Source organism: Panthera tigris, chromosome C2 (genome assembly GCF_018350195.1).
Source record: "Panthera tigris isolate Pti1 chromosome C2, P.tigris_Pti1_mat1.1, whole genome shotgun sequence".
Classification (NCBI taxonomy): Eukaryota; Metazoa; Chordata; class Mammalia; order Carnivora; family Felidae; genus Panthera; species Panthera tigris.
This window is the reverse complement of record NC_056668.1, coordinates 134,905,287-134,924,885: the sequence shown is the minus strand read 5'-3', so window position 1 is coordinate 134,924,885 and position 19,599 is coordinate 134,905,287. Positions and strand designations below refer to the sequence as shown.

Genomic DNA, 19,599 nt, shown 5'->3' with positions numbered 1-19,599 from the left:
ACTGGTAACTCAGGACTTCAATGCTTTTTTCATGCCAGAAGAGGGTTCATGCCTTGGCCTTTGGTCTATCGGTGATACCAAAAGCCAGAGCCTAAAAAAAAATTACATTGTGAGCGTAACTTCCATTTTTAACATATTAGTTATCAATTTTCCTCTATATAATGATGTCAAAACAAAATTATCTAACATTTTTAAGGACTGTATAATAAGGCTTTTCTTATTATCTGTATATTTCATTCATTAAAAGAAATGTACGTGTGATAAAGACATAAATCCAACTCCTTGTTTTTAATGTTTCTTTTGAGAAAGAACAAGAGCACAAGTGTGGGAGGAGGATGGACAGAGAGAGAGAGAGAGAGAGACAGAGATTCCCAAGCAGGCTTGGTACTCTCAGCGCAGAGCCCCACAGGGGGCGCAACAGCACAAACCGTGAGATCATGACCTGAGTCAAAATCAAGAGGTAGACACTTAACCAAATGAGCCACCCAGGTGCCCCAAGACATAAATCCACTTCTTATAAATCAAACACTTTGATCACTGCATGGAAGTTATGAGAACTCCTGTGATAAGCCCTCTATAGAGTAAAGAATTCATCTACAAAGTCAAGGAATGAGAATAAATAATTCCCTCCTCCCTCTTCTCACTTCTCTCCTCTCTCTCCTCTTCTGTCTCTCTTTCTAATTTTTAGTAAACCTAGAATGAAGTTTAAATAAAGAACATTATTTAGTTGACCACAGCCAACCTCAATGCAAGAGTGCATAGTGGGGAGTGTCTTAAATCTAAAACATGGTTAGAAGCATGAGAAATGGATGGAAATCATCCCATTTCAAAGCAGTTCACAAGGTTTGCCCAGAAACAGGCCTGGTTAAGAAGTTAGTAAGATGGAAGCAGCCCAGCCTAGAGTGTGACAGACAACCTGTCCTGGAGATCGTTCTTTGCAGATATTATATTCTTGGATTGGTTTTCCATCCAGTGAAGGCTAAGATATCCATAGACACAGACTAACAGACCCCATTCCTTATCTGTAAAGAGGGAGCACCCTGTTAAGAGACTGGCGTTAATATTCTGAAAATAATCTGACATCTTCCACATTACTTGTAGATGATGAGGGGTCTGAGAGTCTGATGGGACAGCTGACTAAACGTGACTAGCTCAACTAGGCTAGGTTTACCCCTATGCCCTTGGCAAAATGTGAAGCAAAACCCTCCCTCCGGTAAGTTGGGCCTTATACTCACTAAGATTTCAGATGTAAACTCAGCAGGGTTTCATGCATACAGAATTACAGAGCGTGCTTAGTAAATCTACGTTTTAGAAGAACAAACGTGAGAACACTGGGTTTTGCATGAATAGCAACTGTAGTACACAGAGTTCCAAGATGGCTCCCAAGACTCTCAACTCCTTGTATATACACTTTGATCCCTTTCTCTTGAGTGTGGACAGAACAGATGACTTTAGAGATGTGATTGAGATCCATAATCAGTTGACTATGAGTTGATCAAATGGGAGATTCTCCTGGGCAGGCCTGACTTAGATGAACTCTTAAAGGAGAGACCCTCCTGCTGCTCTTGAAAAAGTAAACTGTTTGGTTGTGAGAGGGCCTATAAGAGAGGACACGTGGCAACAAACTGAGGGCAGCTGCTAGTTGCTGAGAAAAGTCCCCACCTGACAGCAAGAAAATGGAGAACTCAATCATAAAATTGCAAGGAATTAAATTCTGCTAACAACCCCTCGACCTTGGAAGAGGGCCTTGAGCCTCAGCAAAGACCATAGCCCCAGCTGACAACCTGTCTGCAACCTTGTGAGACCCTGAGCAGAGGACCTAGTTAACCCTAGATGTCTGGCCTACAGAAGATATGACATAATAAGCCACTAAGCTTGTGGTAATTTACTACACAGAAAAAGAAAACTAACAAGGAACTGGCTCCCTAAACAAAGAATAATAAAAGAGACTACTAGTAGCATATAAAAAAAATTTTTAAAGAGTCTTTATAAACTATTTGGGAGAGATATCTCTAGAATGTTAGCTATTTCCTTGAATGTTTTCATGTAATAGCCTTTTATAGACAGACCCATACATAATGGAGCTCATTCTTTTTTACTGGCTAAGTGCCTTTGCTGATATTCTCCAAGCTACAAGCCTGCAAAGACTTAGGAAGATCCCCACTACTGTCCCACCTCGTTCTTCCCTCCTCCTATAGCACTGGGTTCATTACCCTTCTCTCTATGCTTCTGATGTGAAGAAATCTATGTATTTGATGAAAGCATGAAAAGAAAGATGGGAAAAAAGAAGAAAAGAAAGATGAAAAGAAAAAGCATTGCAATTGCTTCTCTAAAGGAAGCATCTCAATTTTAAAAAATCTCCTTGGACCATTTTATTTTATTTATTTATTTATTTTTTTTTTTTAACGTTTATTTATTTTTGAGACAGAGAGAGACAGAGCATGAACGGGGAGGGGCAGAGAGAGAGGGAGACACAGAACCGGAAGCAGGCTCCAGGCTCTGAGCCATCAGCCCAGAGCCCAATGAGGGGCTCGAACTCACAGACCGCGAGATGGTGACCTGAGCTGAAGTCGGCGCTTAACCGACTGAGCCACCCAGGTGCCCCTCCTTGGACCATTTTAAACAGTCTATACAGGAGTATATAAAATATATGTAAATATGAATGAGTTTCTAAACCACTGTTATTCAGAATACTTTGGAATCTCCTTGATAAAGTCCACTGAGCTACGAACTTCCTTTAAAGCTTAAGTCTTATCTCACTAACCCCAAAGAAGTATTCTGGCCAAATTTTAACGTGACTGGAAAATGTATGCTAATATACAGCTATGAAAATGTAGACTAGGGGCGCCTGGGTGGCTCAGTGGGTTAAGCATCCAACCGGCTCAGGTCATGATCTCGCGGTCCGTGAGTTCGAGCCCCGCGTCGGGCTCTGTGCTGACCGCTCGGAGCCTGGAGTCTGCTTCAGATTCTGTGTCTCCCTCTCTCTCTGACCCTCCCCCGTTCGTGCTCTGTCTCTCTCTGTCTCAAAAATAAATAAACATTAAAAAAAATTTTTTTAAATAAAAAAAAAGAAAATGTAGACTAATTATATTTGAAAATGGACACTTCTGAAAGTTTTATATGAAGGAAAGAAGAGTTTTTCCTCAAATGGTACCAAATATTTGTACTAAAACTATTTTTAAAATATGTACTTACCTGTTTTCTACTACACTTTCCCTTTGTCCAGATTTATATTCATGTGCTTAGCACAAAAGTCTACTCAGAAGAGATTTTTTAAAATATATTAGACATAATAAATGTGGGAAAAGTAAACTAGATACAGATCATAATGTTTTAACATTCATTGTGTGTGTGTGTGTGTGTGTGTGTGTGTGTATCTGTCTGTCTGTCTGATTTAGAGTGTTCCCAATGAGAAGTGTGGTTACATGTAATGAGTCAAAAAAATTCATTGGCATTACTTTTTTGTCCTAATAGGGTATAGATATTAAAATTTGCAAGGTTCTGTTTTTCTAACTCTCATTGCACTTCAATTAAACAGAAGCCAGAAGAACATATTTCAAAAGTAAGTGTATTATAGAGTAGTTTTATATAACAAGATTTATATTTTCCAATAGTTTTTAAAAATTGCATATTGGAAAAAATAATTTCCAATTAAGGGTTCATGATTGTCTTTCAATCCTGAGAAAGAATTCACTTCTTAAATACTAAAAGAAAGAAATGACCTATTATATAAAACAATAATGTGTCACCAGGTGATAAAATATATTAACTTCTTTTATGTTGCCCTGTGATACTATTTCAACTGATAAATTAGTAAGATTATGTTATAAGCTTTTATTGTTGTAAACTTATTTTTTTTCTGGGAGAAGTTTTGAATGATGTTTTGTTTTATTATTTTCTATTACAATATTAATTCAGTAGGGCTAATGATAACACTGTATGGTGGTTAAGTTAGCAAGGTGGTTTGCCAGGATTATTGTTTGTTCTCTTATTTTTTCATCAGGATTACCCAATATAAAATGAAATAAGAAACTAACATGACTATAAAGTATACCTAACAAATAAAGCAGACAATGTGCCAATAAAAAACATATTACATTTCAAGTATAATAACATTATTCACTTTCTGTAGAGCTTTTATTTGGGCAGGTGGTAATTTTGCTAATTTGCAAATAGCTTCATCTTGCAAAAAGTTTTAACTTGCACAAGAAAATAAATACTATAAAAAATCAAGAGAAATAAGGATGATCATAGGAAGAGTTACAGGGATAGTACTTACACTTAAAATTTTGTCAACACAGAAACATAACAGAATATGATAAAATACTCAGCCAAGGAAATGATATGCTCATGATTGTTCATACAGCAAAATTTGAGGCTAAAAATTTATTTAAAGTATTTTTTTTTAAGTTTCAGATTATTTAAACCATCCTGCAATTCAAAAGAGAAGTAAATGAAAAAATACAATCCTCTTTCCTGGAGTGGGGTTTGTTGGGACGGGTATTCATTAGATGTTGTAAAAAAAAAAAAAAAAAAAAAAAAAAAGTCTTGCCAAAGTAAACCATTATGTTACTCATCATTTTAAAATTTGTTTCACTGATTTTCAGACTGATTGCATGCATAGTGGTTCCCTCCAGGAATCCCCCAGACCCTGTGGAGCACAGACCAAGCATGTTCTCCAACAATTTTTGGGTTTTTTTGTGATTTTTATTCTAAATGCTAGTATATAATGATGGTCTTCTTAAATAAGAACTTAAAATTTCTAATCTTCCATTTTATTAACGTTAATGTTTAGTTTTAAAAACAAAGGCTATTCACTAGCCCTCTGCTTATCAAATGTTACAGTGAGAGAAAGAGGCAAAGGTATCTCATTCTGATGATCGAAAACCCCTCTCATCATTAGTAAATCGTACCTAAATATGTTGCTGCAGTAATTCCCAGGGCTGTGCTGGGATGATTCACTACACACTGCACTTCATTCAACTTTAAATGACAATGAGATAAGCAAATACCATTGATCAATTACCTCATTTTCAAAAGATGCTTTTGGGATCCTTGTTGAGTCTTTGGGGTTTAAATTTGCAACTTCAAGAAGAAACATTCACATGAAACTAATCAGTTCCTAAGGAAATAATTAGTAGTACCCACAATCACACATGGTTGAAGTCAGCAGTGGTGATTTTGGGTGGTGGAGGTAATGGCAGTGGCAGGGACTAGAAGTTTTATTACAATATTTTCTCTTATTATCTAAAGAAGGCACATATATAATTGCACTGCACTTCACCAATATGACACATGTCGAATATAAAAGGGGAGAGAATGGTTAAAGCTAAAGTTAAAAACACGGGAAGAATATCCACACCTTGTACCATGAGTAGGGTGGATATCAAAAATTAAAATTAAACAAAATCAAGTAAATGCTTCATTTCCTTCCTATGTAAACTTTCCAACTATTCCTAAAGCACAAAGTCCAGGACTTTATTCCTACATAATAGAAACGTGTATATTTCACAGTATATGTGCATGTGTATATTTCACAGTGTGTGTGCATATGTGTGTGTGTGTATACACACACTACTGGTGTGGAAATAGAATTAGATGTGCTCTCTCATGTCAGCTCCAAGAAATATACCATCACAGTAAAAAACAATAGTACTTGAACCACAGAAAAGCCTTTGAATAAATGACTTTCTGGGAGTTTTGTGAAAGAGGCAGAAAAAGGAAAGACGGCACATAGAAGCAACATAAGCTAGGAAGAAGGTGGGGATACTCATAGTGAAACCAACTGAGAGAGAGAGAACTTGTCAGGGGTAAAAGTACAGACTCCTAAGCCTGTTGGGAAGACCAGCGGGCTCATGAGGAGAGCTTGAGAAGCCTGGAAAGGAACGGGGACCTGACCGTGGTCCTGAAAGAGAACAACTTGCAGGTGATTCCCAACAATCTACAAGCATTCACACAACACCATATCCTTATTTTCAACTGTAGCTTAAACAAGCTAAACGTCCAATAATACTCTCCCTCAAAAAAAAAAAAATGTCTACACTTTCTCATATGATCAGATGTGCCTTTATAATGTGCAGCTCTTCCCTTCCCAATAGTCTCTCCTAAAGGGTTAGGATAATTTCAGGAATGAGAGGTGCGCTATTCTATCATAAAACCAGGAATCAAGATTCTGACAAACTCACAACCCTTCGAATTCTACAGAAAGCTTACACTTGGCAATCCTGACTCTAGTTTGAATTTCTTGAACTCTGATGGGAAATCATGCCTATCCGAAAGACCTGAAGGAATGATGCTCCACGGAAGCATAATATTACAAACTCACCCCATAATCTAGACAGACTTGAAACTCTAAAAAGATAAGGTGGCAATTCAGTAACATGGGCATTCCCACTTTCACCCCATAAAATTCATTAAAAAGAAAAACAATTCCATAAAGAGGTACCAAAATACAGGTCCCACAGTGAACATGGGCATCGATATTCACGCTCTTTTCTAGCCCTCACAAACCCAGCAAGTCAAGGGGGCCAACTACACCAATCCAAAGTGTTAATACTACACCTAACCATGGGTGGAAGGAAATTTCTCCACACAAAAGACACCTCTGCAAAAACGGAAGGAATTTCACTCCGCTGGTGCAAAAAAAAGAAGGTGGGAGAGAAAGTAATCTATACGTGGAAAATCATTCTCAGAAAATACCATACAACTCGTCGAAGTGCAAGACTTACGTGTTCCGTCAAAACGGGTGGCGATGGTGTCGAGGAAGGTGTTCTGGGGCGCCAGTAATCCTTTCATAACCGGCATTTTTCCAGCGTGGTGTGAAATTCTCCATCAAAGTTTGTCCAGACGGATGGTTCAATAGGAAAGTGCCAAGAAGGGAGAAGGGGAGCGTGCTGACGGCAGCGGAGGGGGACTTGGCGCGGTGCTGGGGCTGATCAGGAGGTGGAGGATGGAAGGAGAGAGGGTGCGCGTTCCAGCCGCCGCTGCTCCGGCAGGAGCCTCTCCGCGAGCGCTCGGCGAGCCCGCCCCGCACCTCCAGGCTCAGCCCGGCGCAGGCTCCCTCTCCCGCCCCCTCCACCTCCGCCAGCTGCCGGAACCCCCCACCGTCCCTCCGCGGGCGGCAGTGCCCGCCGAGCGCCGCCTCGCCTCCCACCCCGCCCGCTCGGGAAGAGCCCGCCTTGGCCCGGGGCGCCGCGCCCTGACCTCAGGCGCTGGGGTCGCGGAGGACGGCGCTCGCCGCAGGGCGAGGCCGGGTGGCGCTGAGCCTCCCCGTTTCCAAGGGGCGCGGGGAAACGCGCGCGAGCACGACTCCCACCCCCCAGGAGCCAGTGAACAAAGACCCCTTTGTTCCCGCTCCGTCCCTCTCCCGGGGAGACCGGAGTCCCGTGGGTGTGGTACCGAAGAAGGGGAGGAGACAGGTTGGGGCAGGTACCCGGCCACGGCCTGGAGCTTGGGAGGGGGCAGTTCCCCCAGTGGTGTCCCAGGGCGCTGAGGCAGCCTGGCGCCCCAGGGGGAGGTGGCCCCCTTCCGGCACACCTGAGTGCCCGCAATTGGAGCAGGGCAGCTTGGAGTTACTTGCGCGGCCCCCTCCCCAGTCACCCGGGTCTTTCCGCCTGAAAACTAGTCCAAAGCTCCCGGGTTTTTCCAACTCTCCTTGCCGGGCTCAAAAAGGGGGTGTTTCGGCCCCTTTCCCCAAATTGCCATTGGTCTCCCCAATCCATTCTTAACTAAAAGAAAATAATAAAAGCGCTTTTTTTTTTTTTTTAAGGGACAATGATGGTTTCTCACTCCCTGGTGAAATGTACATAAAACATTACTAGAAAAGTTTTGTTTTTATTGATTTGCAAAATACAATTTAAGTAAACCCTGTAAGGTTGCCTTGTAAAAAAACAACTTCAACACCAGTCAGCCCAGCCTGCCCCCTCTCCACCACCCCACCGCCCCCACCCGCCCCTCAACAACCCCACATCCCCACCCACAGGCTACGCTTCCGCCGATGCTGGAACCTCCGGGTAGAAAGCCCGGCCGCGAGTCCCCGGAACGGCAGGTGTCATGGAAAACGAAAGCGGTCTCTCCCTGCCCTTCTCCCCTTTGCTCATGCGGGGACTCCAGGTCTGCTAACCTTCTGCCAAGGAAAACCTGGCCCAAGCCTGGGGCGCAGCCCCGCCGGGCGTGGAGGAGGACACCCGAGCTGGGATTCTACAGAAAACCCTGGAAGTAAGGAGACGTGACGGGAAAAGTTGAGAGCCCAGGGATAAAGCAACACAAAACAAAAACGTAAGCCCAGGTGCTGGCGCACCCGGAAAGAAAGGAGGGGGGGAAGCGAACAGGTGTGTGAGCCTCGGCGAGGGGCAGCTCGCCTCCCCGCCGCCTGGGAACTCGCCTCCCACTAGAGTTGGTAGCGAGGCGGGGGGCGGGGGGCCCTTGTTTGCTCCAGGCTCCTGGGGCGAAGAGGGGACCCTGAGGGTTTCGTCACGGCGGCCCAGGGTTCCGGGAGGGCGGGGGTGTACTGAGGGAGGGAAGCATCCCCCTCTCCCCGCCCCCGGTCCCTCTTTCTCCGTGATGCACTTCCTGCGGCCGAGGATTCCCTTTGTGTTGAAATTCGAGAAGATCCGGCCGCCGCGTGCAGCTGGCGGGGCGGGAGGTGCGGGGGCCGGGGAGGGGATTCCTGAGTGGGCGGCGCGGGGCGGCAAATCCAGAGGTCAGGCCTTTGGCGTGGGGTCTCCCGCCCAGCCGAACTCGCCGCCTGCCCGCCCGGCCGCTCCCACCCTTCCCCTGCAATCCTTCTGTCCGCAGCCAGCTGTGCTTTGCGGAAGCCGGGCTTACGTGGGCGGTGTCCCCCACGCGGCGCGCGGAGAAGACTAAGGGTGGCTCTGTTGGCTCCCTCTTGGGCAGAGTGGGGAGGGAAAGAAGAGGGCGCCTCTGCTTCTGTTTGGGCGGTGCATTGCGTCCCAGAAAACCCAGACTGCTGCTGTCGATGTAAAAGCCTGAAAAACGCCTCGCGTCAAGTAGCTTGAAGTTCCGAATGAAATACACTCGGTGTAAAGCAGGATTCGGGTTCATGAAATTTGCACTGTAGCGCTGTGTCTTTGTTGCCTCGTGGGCTTGCTCTACATTGCTGGATGCGTGAAATCACTTGCAGGAAACAAGCAACAAGAGGGGCTTAAGAATGGAAACCCAAAGAAAGCCTCCGTTTTATGGCGGGGGGGGGGGGGGGAAGGGGGGAGGGGTGAAGACCAGCATTTATTACTCACTGTCTTAGTCTCTTCTCCAGTACCTACTATGTACTGAGGGAGCTTGCTGGAAATGACAAGATTCCTGCCCTAAAATCATATCCAAGCCTGGATCCTCTTAAGATTATCATCACCACTCTGATCTTGGGATCTAGGGATATTGAGTAAATATCCCAGGAGTTAGGAATTAGGAGCTACCAGTTTCTTAAAGCCTTGTCCAGAAATTTCTAGAACTAAAGCAGGCACAGAATCCAGATTCAGTGGCAGGGGACAGAAGTCCGTATGTTAAAATCTCCACATCAATTTCACTTATTCGAAATATTTCCCTAAGAGTTTAGGATTTAGGGGTACAAGATCTGGGGTCAAGTCAAAAAATTTTTATAGGGAAAATGTTAAGACACAAGTAAAAATACACCCTGAAATCACCTGAGAACTAAAACCATGTGTGAATGGCAATTGTTACTGTTTTCTTTCATGTTGATTTCATGTCGATTCTCTCCTGTTGGTGGAGGTCATCAAGAGGATGTGACCACTGGTTGACTTCAAGTCTGACGCTCCTCTCTGCTTCCCCTATCTTTGTAAAGTACTTTCTGCCTTCCTTTCCCACAGCCTGGAGCGGGCTCTTAAGAGAGCAAGCTTCTAAGCCACAGTTAAGGCCTCTATAAAAACTTTTTTTTATATATGCAGGCACCTACTTATTTTGCAACTACTCAAAACAAGCCTCCTATGTAAGTTCCCTTGCTTGTTAACCATGCCACCTTCCAATTTGGAGTGGCCTGCTTTTTTCTTTGGTTTCTCCTTGCCCTCTGCATACAGGACGTACTTAACATTTTAAGTGGGAACTCCTCAGGTTTCAAACATCTCAGCATTTCATGCTGTCTTTTCAGTCTGGATCAGACTGAAAAACGGCTTCAGAATCCCCATATCTGTTTGATAGTTTAAGTCTTCTTCACATCCATTTTGGAATTACAGCATTCATTCAATACCATGGCACAAACAAATACTCCATTGATGTTCATGTATTTGACTATAGGCTTTGAAAACGTTATTAAACATTTTCTGGCAGCAAGGATTTTAGCCCTCAAGAACAGTAGCTATTTTGATTTGTAGGTGGGTATGAAAGAGCATCTACTCATAAGTGTTGCGTTTTAGTTTTGTCTCTACCCTTTGTGACTTTGACACTACCTTGGGCAACTCATTTAATCTTTGTGACTTTCCGCTTCTTCATCTGTAAAACTGGGGTAATACTTTCCCTACCTTCTTCCCTGAGTAGAAGAAAATATTTCTGAAAAATCTTTGAAACCTGTAATGTGTGGCACAGGATATAAGGGATTGTTACAATCATCTAGTTCTCCTTTTTTTTTCTTCTTGTCTTCTAGCACATCTAATTCAACGTTCTTTACATACGATAAATATCGTTCACTGTTACATTGTATGGTCTTATTAACTCAGAACACATTCATGTATTAATAACCTGTCACAACCTATGGCTTCTGAGTGTTTCCTTCTAAATATAAATGACTCTAGAAGCTCAGAAGGAAAATCAAGTTGATTCATTTCTTTTACTAATGCTTTTGAGTTGTCCTGCTGTGTTGCCCTACCAAACTGGATGCTGGTGGTTTGGTTACTGCCTCCTATTCCCCAAATACTCTCAATGTGTATACATACGGGAATATTCTGGCAAAAACCTCCAAAGTTATGATCACAGTCAGGATAATCTAGATTATGCTTCAATAAAAATATAAAATCTCAGTGGCTTATTCCAGCAATGCTATTTTTTGCTCACACTACATTTCTGACATGCTTGGCAAGTACCTCTGCTCATTACTAGGGTCCAGATTGATGGACGCTGTGCTCACAATGTGTTTTCCTTGATAAGAAAAAGATAATCTGACAGAACACGCACTGTGTTTTAAAACCTCTACTCACAACTTAATGGTTAAAATGAATCACATGACTATCCGAATTTGAAAAGGGTGATAAAATACAATTTGCTTTGTGCCCAGTCTTAATTTATAAAGGTGACAACAGAGGGGCGCCTGGTGGCTCATTCGGTTAAGCACCAGACTTCGGCTCAGGTCATAATCTCACGGGTTCGTGGGTTCGAGCCCCACATCCGGCTTTGTGCTGACAGCTCGGAGCCTGGAGCCTGCTTCGGTTTCTGTGCCTCCCTCTCTCTCTGCCCCTCTCCCACTCACGCTCTGTCTCTCTCTCTCTCTCAAAAATAAATAAACATGAAAAAAAAAGTGACAACACAGAAGCCCATGCCACTGAAAGAGAAATATAATGTTACTTACATTTACCCTAGAAATGAGAGATATGACTCACTACGCAGAACCACAGGAGGAACACCGGATTTTAGCCAGAAAGCAGAAACAGGAGTAAGGGGAGCTCTTACACAGCTTTTATTGGGATTTCTGTGGGAACGCAGGGCAGAGTTTAAGATTAGCTAGCTTGAATAGTTCCGGTGGGCTTTAGGCTACAGGGGTGGTTTTTAGTTGCCTGGCACCTGGCCCTGTGGTGATTTAAGGCAGGGAAAATACTAGCTTGGTGTTGAGAGATTAAGATAAATTCATCGACAGTTATGCATATGGTCTGTCTCACCTATACGAGAAAGAACTTGGGAAACACTATGTAAGCCCTCCTCTACAAAAGAGAAATAATAATACTCTACCTTGGACTTTGTGATAATTAAATGAGTTAATAATATAAAAAACATAGATGGTGTCAAAATTATAATAAGAGCTCTATAAATACAAGATATTATTATTACTTTAGGCTGTCCTGTATAGACTCTCCCCTTAGGAACTTAGGCACCTACAAAGGACCTTGGGTAATAGGTGGATCACTGATTCCTAGAAGTACAGGGATTTATCTAATAGCATCCTCAACTGTCGGTAAAATTTCACAATAGTCAAGTAACACAGCCAGACAATCCAGACCACCTTGCCACTCAGTGAATGTGAGCCTCTTCAGGAGGGGGGACAGTGAAAACGGGAGCTAATATTTGCCTTATTTATTTATTAAATCCAACCACCTTGCAGATAGTCTGTTACAGGAAATTTAACATCATGTCTCTTAGTGCTTATCCAAAGTTTTCAACACTCTCCTCAGGCCTCTTGCAAAATCCTGCTGCCCCAATTTCATCAGATCTTAATGGTAAGCTCCCTTAATTTCCTGCTATTGCATCTGCCAGTGATTTTATAACTTCATTCATCCTACCATCTTTCCTTTTGTCCCAGAAGATTAAGTGTTCTCTGCAAAAGTATCACACAACCCCCATAATTCTAGAACTGTGCTTCATTTGTCAAGCCCTTCTCGCCTATATATCTGTTTCTCTGCTAGTGTATTCTCTTAATATGTAAATATTCTAGATTCTGTGATCCTAGTAAATACCCTTCCCTGATCAATGTAATCTTTCAGGTTTCCTTCACAGGCAGATTTCCTGAAAATTAGCCTATAATCACCATGACCATTTTCTTACCTCCCTCATCAACACTTTATAATCTGGATTTTTCTTCAACCATTCTACCGAGATGTCTCTTTTGAAGTCATTGATTACCTCGTTGTCTAGGCTAATGGACATTTTTCAGCCCATATATTCCTGATTTCTTTTCCCTGCATTTGACTCTGCCAATTAATTCTTTCTTAAAACTCTCTATTCCGTAAATTTATTTTTTGTGTGTTTTTATTTTATATTTGAGAGAGAGAGACAGAGCGTGAACAAGAGAGGGGCAGAGAAATGGAAACAGAATCCAAAGCAGCTTCCAGGCTCTGAGCTGTCAGCACAGAGCCTGACATGAGGCTTGAACCCACGAGCAGTGAGATCATGACCTGAGCCAAAGTCGGACGCTTAACCGACTGAGCCCCTCCATAAATTTCTAAGAGAGCCAATTTTCTTGTCTTGAACAAAAAGATCTTACCCGTTGAATGTTTCATTTTCATTAAAAAAATCCTTCCTTCAACTTGTCTTCTTATTCCATGTTCTTCAAGATTCTATAAACTAGATTACTGAACATTTTTGTGTCAGTAACTGTCATATCTTAAATATCTTCTCTATGAGAACACTTTCAAAATATTTATCTGAAGCCCAGGCCTCTCCTCTAAGCATCTGACAATATCCAACCATGGGCTTTTCATTACACTTTGAGTATTTCTCCCACATAAACTTTTGTATGCATCATTAAATAAGTCCCCAGAGAGACATCCTTCTTGGATCTTAGTCCCAATATCCATCAAATGTTGAGGCCTTTATTTTATCTCCTAACTATATCCTGAAGTCTCTCTAATTTCTCCATCGCGTCAATGTCCTAGTTTGGGTCTTTTCCATGACTCGTGGGAACCCCTGCCATGCCTGCTAAGTGGTTTCCTTGCCTGAAGTTTTTTCTGCCTCAAAGCCATTGATCTCATTAAAGGTAAATCTGATCATGTCAGTCCTCGTGCTGCCTAGGGGGTAAGGTCAGAGGTCTATGTCCTGAGCTCAGCTTTTCCCTTCATGATGCATTTCTCGTCATACATTTTCTGTTCAAGGAAAACAAAATTCCTAGAAGTTCCCAAAACATGCAGTGTTCTTCAAGAGACTGTGACTTTGATCATACTATTCTCACTTCCTGGAAAGCACTTTTTAAACCTCTTTCGCATGACTAACATATACACATACCCACGTTCTACTCCAGCCTAATTTGGATGCCCCTTAAAATGGAGTCATTCTGCTTTCACAACAGCTGTTGTATATCAGTTGTATATAATCCGGCCTACTTTTACTTCTGTGCTTTTAAGTAAGTTACTTGTCTTTTCGGAATCTGATGGGAATTAAAACAACATACATGTCGCAGAGCAAGTGTGAGGGATAAATGAGAAAAGACACAGAAATTGACTAGGACAGTGTCCACTGTTTACTCATCATTGTATTCCCAGTGACCAACGTGGTCTCTGGCACATTGTAGACATGTAAATATTTGTTGAAAGAATAAATGTTCGTTATCACAGTTATCATCTCAATCATTTCGCCATGTATCACTTTATATTTATTAGTTTATTTCTCCATCTCTTCTGTCTCTTGCACCACTGAGCTTTGAAAGGTTTGTTATCTTTTTTTCTTGAGCAGAAGTGCTATTTTCTTGATTTCAAACCAAGTCAGTTAACATCCAGTGTCATATTAGTTTCAGGTGTACAAGAGAGAGATTCAATCTTTCTGTACAACACCAGCGCTCATCACAACAAGAGCACTCCTTAATCCCCATCACCTATTTCACCCATCACCTCACTCACCTCCCCTCTGGGAATCATCAGTTTGTTCTCTAGAGTTAGGAGTCTGTTTCTCACTTTACTAGTCTTTCTCTTTTCTTTTTTTTCCTTTGCTCGTTTGTTTTGCTCCTTCAATTCCATTTATCAGTGAAATCATAGGGTATTTGTCTTTCTCCAACTCTTTTCACTTACCATAATACTCTCTAACTCCATCCATGGCAGTGCAAATGGAAACTTCATTCTTCTTCATGGCTGAGTAATATTCCATTGTATATATACCACATCTTCTTTATCCATTCTTCAGTGATGGGTACTTAGGCTGTCTCCATAAATTGGCTATTTTAGATAATACTGCTATAAACATTGCAGTGCATATGTATTCCTCTGAAAGAGTATTTTTGTATTTGTTGGGTAAATACCTACTAGTGCGGTTCCTGGATTGTAGGGTAGTCCTATTTTTCACTTTTTGAGGAACCTGTATACTGTTTTCCAGAGTAGCTGACCAATTGCATCCTTACCAACAGTGTAAGAGGTTTCCCCTTTCTCCACATCCTCACCAACACCTGTTGTTGGTGTTAGCCATTCTTGAAGTCTTATTATCTTAAGGAGAATATCTTATCCAATCTTTTATTTAAAGTATCTGGCATAAGATGTATATAAAAATGTTTGATGAATGACTGAATGAACAAACGAATGAAAAAAATACTCTATGGCAGGTCCTCCTCATAGTAAGTGTCAGCACTGACTTCATGGCTCCTTCATTACCATTCCTTTTGCTATCCTATCTTTTCTTCTTTCCCTGGTTCATTGATATCTTGAATGTAGGTGTGTGTGTGTGTGTGTGTGTGTGTGCACTTTTATGGATTTATAAGCCACACAAATTTGAACTTAAAGGAATATTCTGAGCGTTTTCCCCTAATACTGTTGGATTGATCATTTACAGGCAGAAAATGAAGGGAGGAGTTGGTATGTGATCCAAACTTCTCTTATCAAATTATTGAATAGATACTTTCTAATAATGTGTACATCCTTTAAATCACAAAAATTTCAAGCTACAGAATCTTACTTACTTCTATAACCTTTCACTATGAACCCAGGGCAGGCTGCCATGCCCCTGCCCTGCCCTGGACTTCCATCTCTCCAGGACAAACATGTTTTTTTCCCCCAATATATGAAGTTTATTGTCAAATTGTTTCCATACAACACCCAGTGCTCATCCCAAAAGGTGCCCTCCTCAATACCCATCACCCACCCTCCACTCCCTCCCACCCCCCATCAACCCTGTTTGTTCTCAGGTTTTTTTTTAATTTTTTTTAACGTTTATTTATTTTTGAGACAGAGAGAGACAGAGCATGAACGGGGGAGGGGCAGAGAAAGAGGGAGACACAGAATCAGAAGCAGGCTCCAGGCTTTGAGCCATCAGCCCAGAGCCCGACGCGGGGCTCGAACTCACAGACCGCGAGATAGTGACGTGGGCCAAAGTCGGACGCCCAACCGACTGAGCCACCCAGGCGCCCCTATTCTCGGTTTTTAAGAGTCTCTTATGCTTTGGCTCTCTCCCACTCTAACCTCTTTTTTTTTTTCCTTCCCCTCCCCCATGGGTTTCTGTTAAGTTTCTCAGGATCCACATAAGAGTGAAAACATATGGTATCTGTCTTTCTCTGTATGGCTTATTTCACTTAGCATCACACTCTCCATTTCTATCCACGTTGCTACAAAGGGCCATATTTCATGCTTTCTCATTGCCACGTAGTACTCCATTGTGTATATAAACCACAACTTCTTTATCCATTCATCAGTTGATGGACATTTAGGCTCTTTCCCTAATTTGGCTATTGTTGAGAGTGCTGCTATAAACATTGGGGTACAAGTGCCCCTATGCATCAGTACTCCTGTATCCCTTGGGTAAATTCTTAGCAGTGCTATTGCTGGGTCATAGGGTAGGTCTATTTTTAATTTTTTGAGGAACCTCCACACTGTTTTCCGGAGTGGCTGCACCAGTTTGCATTCCCACCAACAGTGCAAGAGGGTTCCCATTTCTCCACATCCTCTCCAGCATCTGTAGTCTCCTGATTTGTTCATTTTGGCCACTCTGACTGGCGTGAGGTGATATCTGAGTGTGGTTTTGATTTGTATTTCCCTGATGAGGAACGACGTTGAGCATCTTTTCATGTGCCTGTTGGCTATCCGGATGTCTTCTTTAGAGAAGTGTCTATTCATGTTTTCTGCCCATTTCTTCACTGGGTTATTTGTTTATCAGGTGTGGAGTTCGGTGAGTTCTTTATAGATTTTGGCCCTTAGATACTAGCCTTTTGTCCGATATGTCATTTGCAAATATCTTTTCCCATTCCGTTGGTTGCCTTTTAGTTTTGTTGGTTGTTTCCTTTGCTGTGCAGAAACTTTTTATCTTCATAAGGTTCCAGCAGTTCATTTTTGCTTTTAATTCCTTTGCCTTTGGGGATGTGTCAAGTAAGAAATTGCTACGGCTGAGATCAGAGAGGTGTTTTCCTGCTTTCTCCTCTAGAAGGACAAACATGTTTTTAAAGAGGGCTCTAGTTGGTTGTTTGTTAAGCTTAAGTTTGTTAAGTTGTTTGTATTAACATGTTGGTGAATATTTGTGAAAAGCAAGGTGATGTAATTTCTGCTTAATAAAACAAACTTGTTCATAAATAATCTCGTCCTACCTCTTAAACTATTTCAAGGCAGTTCACAATTAAAACGCACACAGAAAGTTAGCTTAAATGAAGTACGTAACATGAGTGGTGAGATTAGAGGAACTTTTATTGCTTCTTTATAGTTGGACATGTTTTCCAGATTTTCCAGAATGAATATGTATTACTCTATAATGAAATCTGAAATATACTCAGGAAAATCAGAAATTATATAAAGGAAAGAGCAATTTATTGTACAAGAAATGTGCTTTACTCACTTGAGCATTAAATTCAGCCCTGGGTTAAGTAGAGGCCAAAACGGGGCTTGGGCATGTTTATATACTGGGTGAGATCAAAACCTTTCCTGGTGCTAAATTCCAAGAAGAAACTGTCACTTAGTTTTATGGAAAGAGCAAACTATTGGGCATCAAAAACTCAAGTTCCACTACTGGCTCCTTCTCAACTAATTTTGAGACTTTGAACGAATCATTTAATATCTCTGGGATTCATATATAGACAGAAGGAAGAGTACCTTTGGATCTCCAATGTCCCTTCGAGCTTTAATATAATGTGATCCATATTTAGGGAAAATATTTCAAATTAAGGTTGGGGGTCATGTATTTACACTTGAAAGCTGAACCCCTGCAACAATCCTCGCTGCCCCTGAAAACTTAGAAGAAAAACTGTATCCATTTGCTCACATACAGATAAAGACAATGCAGAGTCTTGCCTAATGCATTAAAGATGAAAAGAGTGACTCTTCTACCCTCCTTCTCTTTTCTAGATTCTATCCTGGTTTCTGTTTTTAGACTTTCACACAAGAAAAAATATATATATATAAAGTCGATCTTTTTCAAGTCTCCTGCTGCTCTTTTGTATGTATTTAAACCCAATGTTTTAGCAAAAGATGAGAATAGATGCTGAGTGCTGATGTAAATGGCAATGCCGTCATCACTCAGCTAATGGAAAACAGAAATAAAAGGGTAGAGAGGGGGAAGGAAGGGGTTGAACAGTTCTAAGTGTTGACGAAGTAGATGTTTAAAAGTTATAAGTTCCCGGTGGTCAGACACCATGCTGTTAATTTCTTTTTAATCTCATGGTGCCGGCTCAGTGATCTCTTTCTTTTCTGAATTGTAGTAGCACTATCCAAATTTTGTATTTGGTAAGGTCTCGTGAAATATCAAGACATGTCTTCTTTTGGTATCTTCTTTCTAGAAAATTTAGTCATATTACCCTTCAATGTCTGCATGCCTTGGGTTTTCTACTAGATCAGAGATATCTTAGGTGCCAGGATTATATTTAAGATGCTTTGTATCTTTCATGGTACCTGGCTTGAACTTTGCTCTTTGTAAGTTTTCAATATAGACTTATGTGTCCTCCGAACATAGTGGGTCATTTACACAGTATGGATTGATTTCAAGAACTTAACTATGATCTGCATGTTGCCAACTTCTTCATCCCACTACTTCATTCAAAATGTTTGAACTGCAGATTTACTTCAACTGTATTTTTTATTACTTCCCCACCTCCACGTCTACTTTTCCTTCCTTCCTTCTATTGCTTAGCTGTCATCTTCTCCCCAGATTCAGCTCAAAATGCATCTTCTCTGAAAGATTTCTATTACTCCTTTTCCACCTTGGCCATCACTTTGACTGAAGATTCAGGTTTTCCATTGCTGCTTCCCAGTTTTAAGGTGTTTCATATGTAATTCCATTCTACAGACTTTGCTCCTAAATCATTTATAAGGAACAATGTTGAGTCATTTCTTTCTTATTGCGGAATATGCAATGACTGGCATGTTGTAGTAACTCAATAAATGCTAGCTTCTTCCCTTTGTAGCAGCCGAAAAATTGCAGGCAGTCAAAACATATTTTCCAATTACACTGCTGGGGCGCCTGGGTGGCTCAGTCAGTTAAGTGTCTGTCTTTGACTCAGGTCATGATCTCGTGGTTTGTGAGTTTGGGCCCCGCATCAGGCTCTCTGCTGTCAGCACAGAGCCCACTTCAGATCCTCTGTTCCCTTCTTTCTCTGCCCCTCCCTGCCCTGTCTCACTCTCTCTCACTCATGAGCATTAAAATAAATACAGTCACAGTGCTGAAGCCTTTTTTTTGCGGTGAACTTGGCACTTAGGGATCATTGCCGCTCTACCGTGTTCATTAATTCAAAGTGGAGTGCAGTAAAGTGACAAGAAATTCGGTACAATTTTGAATTACAGGATGCCAAAACTAGAGAAGACCACAGAGGACATGCACTCACTCTAACAGAGGGAGAGTGGAGAGTGGTACAAAGGAAAGGCTATGACTTTTCCAAGGTCAAACAGTCAATTCAAGAGAGAACACTTAAATCTAAATGGTCTCGGCGGAGTACTCTCATGACTTTTTCTTTATATCTCTGCTTTTCCCATATTAATATTTTTTTCAAACTATTAAGGATTATCAAAGTGTATAGTTTGGATGCTCACTTGCTAA

The 19,599-nt window shown here is 41.7% G+C and overlaps 1 protein-coding gene across 1 annotated transcript in view; it reads right to left on the bottom strand.

Annotated features, from left to right (window-relative positions):
* The window catches only part of KCNH8 (potassium voltage-gated channel subfamily H member 8), a 354,464-nt gene extending 347,429 nt beyond the window's left edge, over window positions 1-7,035 (bottom strand). The window contains exon 1 of the mRNA XM_042956973.1: window positions 6,729-7,035. Within this exon, the coding sequence (XP_042812907.1) occupies window positions 6,729-6,804 (76 nt within the window). The 5' untranslated portion in view covers window positions 6,805-7,035. The remainder of the gene's footprint in view (window positions 1-6,728) is intronic.
* Between the last annotated feature and the right edge of the window lie 12,564 nt (window positions 7,036-19,599).